We start from the raw sequence: 5,968 nt of genomic DNA on the forward strand, positions 1-5,968 counted from the left end.
TAATATGTACAAATAATTATTTAACGCTCGTCAGCCAACAATTGCTTATCGTTAAAAAAAAATGTCCATGATTAGAAATAATAGCATTGTAAGTTCAGTTAACAAATTTGTTCAAATTTCGATGCATTAAATGTTATTAAAAATTATTCAACATATAATAATCTGAAACAAAATTACTGTAACAATATAAATGTATGTCAAAATTGCTATTTGAGTCTGTTTCATCAACAATTAAAAATTGATGGCAAGCAATTTAATACTAAATAACATACTAAACTTTACAGTGGGGTCACAATAAATATCTATGTCAATGTCCGTTTTAACATAAAGCTTTATAAAGTTTAATTCAATGTTACAAGCAAGAAGAATGTTTTAAAAAATTCTGGAAACAAAGTGATCCCTCGAAGCATTAATCACAACAAAATAACATAAGAATTGCAGACTCGGTTTGATTGAGTCTGTACAATGAGGGATAATGAATAAGTGCATCATCCCTCACGCCCCCTATCACCGGCTTGAGCGGTACTCAATTCTCAAACACTATAGTGTGTTGGCATCAATGATCCCGAAGGACCAGAAAATATAACAATAATAAGACAGTTGATATATACATGTATATTTCATTTTTATAGATATAGAAAACACAAACAAGTTTTGTTTTTTTAATATAAGAGCATTAAAGTAACATAATGCATTTTTGTTCGCTGTCAATTTGAGTTGAATTAGTATAGTTTAATAATAACAAATATATTATATATTCAAAAGAATATCTTTAATCATAATGACTGACTAATACTTCATATTCACTGTGAATTTGCATTGCATTTAAATAGGCATAATGTCACTTTAAAACGTAAAATGTCAGGTTAACATCTTTAGGAATAAAAAAGAAAGTTCTTCTCTTGATCAAATGAATCAATTTTAATTATACATCACACACTTCAAAAATCTAAAGACGTACATACGATACACAAGTTTGAAAGAAAAAATCACCAATTAATAGATATCATAAGTGTTAATGACTCACAATCTGAAAAAGATAACTGCACATGTTTCGGTACGTTGCATTTTTTACAATCTACAGTGATATTTTCATCAGATATTTAAACAGTTTATATTCTTTAATGGAAACGATAATCGACTCAAAATAGGTATTCAATAATAAGATATTTATTTTATAAACACGGAAATGATGAGGATAAATTATGTATTATATCGGTATTATATATACATGTATAATGAAAAGATGTATCAAGAATACCGTGCAATTATTTACCAGAATAAGTGTCGAACCATAGTTGAAACAAAGAAGAACAACGTCAAACTGCCAAAGTGAAGAAATATAGCTGTAACAAAAACATTAAATATCATTAAGTTTTGTATGTAAACAATTTCTTATGATCTTAACTTAAACACCGTATGACTTGTACCTTATAATTGTTATAATTGATGAAAAGAAAGAGCTAGAAACAAACATCATTAAATACTTTTTAACAACCATAAACAACTTAACTTGATAAACCTGTTGATATTTTGGATAAAAGTGAAGGCTTTTTTTGCCGGAATAACGAGGAATATTTTTAAAGGGATATTCAGGCAAAATAATGACAAAACTATCAAAATGATCTTATGTACTCAAATCACGCTAAAATGACATTTCTTATAGTTCCAGCATGGATTTCTGTTTAAATTCTACATATATTGGGTTTGAAGCGTAAATATATCTATTTTATTGAACAAAATTTAGACGCCAATAAAATCACCGAATAGTTTTAAAACAAGTCATGTCACTTAAATAAACCCTTGAAGTTACAATAACAGATATTGTGGATATTGTAGGATTGAAACAAGTCTAAGTCATTCATTTGACATGTTCTTTAACGTTTCCAGAGTTCACCGTGACAACTTTTGTGAAATCCTAGTGCTCTAACCTGACCCACGCGGGTCAAGTTAGGAAACCACCATTTTATTTTTACACGGAGAAAAGTTTTGTTCTTTTGACTGTCCAATGTATTCACTTTCGGGACAGTAACATAATAATGAATGAAAAATCCAAAACTAAGAAATGAAAATTTTGCCTGTGTCTCCCTTTAAAGCCAAATAGAAACTTTTCCGTATCAAATATGAAGAATCTTATCATGACGAAAAGCTTACAGGCTACATGTTTGGATTTTACGATGATGACATTATTTTGATATACTGTAAACCATTTCTCCGCGTGATTTTTCCTTTTCCTTTACTTTTTATGTTTCTTTTTTTCTTCTTGACAATATTAATCATTCGTCATTTCATTTTGTTCAACGTATATCAGGCTATCTTTCGTCCGGAAATTTTGCGATTTTGGCAGTGACCATCTAAATCGCACGCCTTATCACCGTCCGAAGTTATTTTGTTTGTATTTGACTTGTTTTTACACATTATTTCTATTAGTAATTAGTAAAGGGACTTTAATATGCTCCAATATTCAACGATACTTTGATACACCCTGTACCAACAAGAAGAAGGTTTAACCTGTAGTTGTTATTTTCTATAATAAGTTGTGTGTGTGTGCGCGTGCGCGTTGGTGTGTGTGTGTGCGTGTGTGTGTTTGTGTGTGTGTGTTTAATCAATAACACAAGCAATACCATAATCTGTCTTCGCTTACTTGTCACTTAATCTGTATAGTACATTAAACAAGCATTTGACTTTAAGATATCTAAAAATACAAATACATTGTATGGTACTAAAATATAATTTGGTATTTTACACCTAGACACCACGATATATTTAAGTCTTTGCAGGGTAGAAAAAACGAACCAAAGACGCCAAGTCACAGAAACTAGTCAACTTTATTTGTAGAATTATACTAAACCTAGGCAGGTCTATTTTTCACGATATTTAGTGCACTCAAATATAGCAAAAATAAGAAACTCGCGAAATAATCTGATATATGATATTTGAAAATCATGCCGTCCTTTTCCACATATACACATATATTTACAAACATTATCTTTACCTGAACTTACTGCCACACAAACATCAACATACATTGCAAAGCCATCGTCGCATTGGCACTTTGTGGACACACAATGTGAGTTTTTAATGACATCGCATTCTTTTCCACCCGATGTACAAGTTGTGCCGCTAACAGCTTTAAATACGTAATGTAAGATCTTGAAAACAGGCATTTTAAAAGTCTCATAAGCAGACTCAGGTCATAAATATATATGTTCCACTACTAGAACAGTATTGTGAGTTTTATTGTGATACAATAAAAGTTAAATGGTTCACCTTCAGAATATTACTGTGATTACTTTTATTACTTGTAAATCATATACATGCAATATGTTAAATATAATTGTTGTTCATGACTGATAACGATACTAACTTTATAAATTGGTGATGAACTTGCAATAGAGCATAGCTGTTTAAACAAGTTAGGATTTTAAATTTTACTTACTTTTCACACAGGAAGTGCCAGTATTTCTATCTGCTGCATAACCATCGGAGCATTTACATTTAGCACCAGTTGCAGCATTGTCACATTCTGCATTTGGGATATCTTCACACTGGTTTGCAGTATCTTTTATACAGTCTGTATCTGTCACTTTCACTATAATTAACTCATAATTCAAATACACCACTAAACGCAGTAAAAAACATAAAATCGTTTGTGGCGATTAAACATTTATTATTGCAAATAAAGTTGCTAATTATGATTATCTCGATATTTGGAAATTCGTAATTAATATCGTAAGCGCTGCTTTATAAAAATGCAATATTTTATACATAAAATGGTAGTGTAAATGATAAATGACTAACACTCTCAACCGAGAATATATACGCCAGAAAACACATGAAGCAGTTCATGTTATTATCATAACGAAAGCTGTTACATAATGACATCAGTAGTGCATTTTATTAAATAACCGCATTTAAGTGTTCATACATATAAGCAGGTTTTGGGAAATTTAACGAACTGAAGAATCTGTATTTCCCAAAACCTACATTTTTATACATGAGAGTCACACAAGGAATCGAGTATATATATATACAGTTGTTGTTTCCAAAGCACCACCATCAAGAACTAACTCACTCTTACTGTATAATTCCATTTATAACATTGCATCAAAAACAGTTGGTTCCTATATATTACAAAGTTCATAATTATTTTTAAATTCTACTTACCGCTAAGGCCTGTTACAGTGATAGTCAATGTTATATCTGTCGAAACATTATTATTGGCCCTGTAAAGTAAAAACGAAATGTGTAAATACATTTTTATAAAGTTACTATATATAACACAATGGGTAAGTTGAATCAGTATTGTTCTTAACAATGTATAATGGCCTCTTGACTTCTTTTTTTTGCCCAACAGTTTTACATGCGTGATCCTTGATGCGTGTTTCTTTAATTCAATAAGTACATGTACATGTATATTGGATACAATTTAACACTTAAACATTTTTGTATGAACTGACATATTATTCTCAGGAAACCACAATATCATTCCATCATGTAGTTATAACTGACTTAGAACATTAGACTGAATAAGTTTATGTTGGGTTAAATGCTATTTCTGTAATTCATACTCGTCTGTATATTCTGCTACTTGCAGTCTAAAAATTGCATTCCGACTACTTCTTTTTGGAAATAAAAGCATGATGATTACATACAATTTGTGCAGTTTTCCGTTTCATTATTTTGAGAAATAAAAAACCGGCAATATACAGTTCTTCACCATTTTTTTTATAATAACATGTTCCCTCCACCGTCGGTAATGTAATTGATTGGCCCTTGTCAGCTCATTGGAGCCTTTCATTTGCTCATATCTTTATGTGTTTGATATTGAAATCCTTTAATGTTTCCGACAGATTGCTCCAAATCTTACATGAAACAGTGATGCCCTATTACAGTTGCATAAATGCAGCAAGTTCAAGGTATATGATACTGTTCAAAAGATGTAAACACATAATTCATATTCTGGGGCGACTTTTTATACCTTAAATATTAAGTATTTTTAATACTTTAAAATGACATTTTGATGAAAACAAAACCAGTATCCACCTAAGTGTTGTACAATGTAGCTAATTATTTAAAAAAATGAATATGACAACCTTTTGTCAAGATAAAATACAATCTTAATTCATTAAAATATACTAGTATGATATTGTCCGTAGGTACCTGTTTGTAACGGTCGAACTGTCTGTCGAAGTTGCTGACAAGGTTGTGACCGCTTTATCGAATGTATGCGAGGTACCAGTGTTCCATATCGGTCCTGTTGCTAGTTTTCAATAATAAAAAAATCAAAACACAAATATCTCGTTATAAGTTACAAACACAAATGACTTATAAAAAGTAAAAAAGACAAACATCTCATAATAAGCAACAACTGCAGATATCTTATAAAAAATAAACTCAAATATATTCAGCAACAAACACAAATTATCTTATTATAGGCATCAAACACATATCTCATAATAAGCAAAACCAAACATAAGTATATTATTAAAACAAACTCAAATGTATTAATAATATATTAACAACAACAACAAAAACTTAAAAATATCTTATAAGAAACAAACTCAAATATGTAAAATAGTAAGGAACAAACACAAACATCTTAATATAATAACCAAACAAACACAAAATATCTAAATTTTTCATGCAACTGCTATGGTAAATGCCCGATAACATTTGCCTGATAATTATTTTTGATATCAGGTCAGTAACCTGATATCAAAAATAAGCCCAGCCCATTTTTAACGGACTTTTTTCAATTGCTTATATTCTCATTTTCATCAGCATGTAAATTCTACAATGTAATCTCATACCCATACAAGCCTTGAATCAAGATGCGATATTTATTTATTTATTGTTTCAATTTCAATTACGACTAAATTAGATAGCGAATAGTTTTAACACGAACTAAATGAAGTGACATCATAATTTATATTGCAAATGACATCGTCAATGTTCACGTCATATT

General features: G+C 30.1%; 1 protein-coding gene across 1 annotated transcript; it reads right to left on the minus strand.

Annotated features, from left to right (window-relative positions):
• Positions 1-996: 996 nt before the first annotated feature.
• Positions 997-5,263, minus strand: LOC132720439 (uncharacterized; the record flags this gene model as incomplete). Its single annotated transcript, XM_060704587.1, is given in 5 exon segments — positions 997-1,346; positions 2,996-3,130; positions 3,440-3,592; positions 4,168-4,226; positions 5,164-5,263. Coding segments are annotated over 5 exon segments (521 nt in total), but the record flags the coding sequence as incomplete, so codon positions are not given.
• Between the last annotated feature and the right edge of the window lie 705 nt (positions 5,264-5,968).

Source organism: Ruditapes philippinarum, unplaced genomic scaffold, assembly GCF_026571515.1.
Source record: "Ruditapes philippinarum isolate M1 unplaced genomic scaffold, ASM2657151v2 ctg13121_1_1_1_1, whole genome shotgun sequence".
Classification (NCBI taxonomy): Eukaryota; Metazoa; Mollusca; class Bivalvia; order Venerida; family Veneridae; genus Ruditapes; species Ruditapes philippinarum.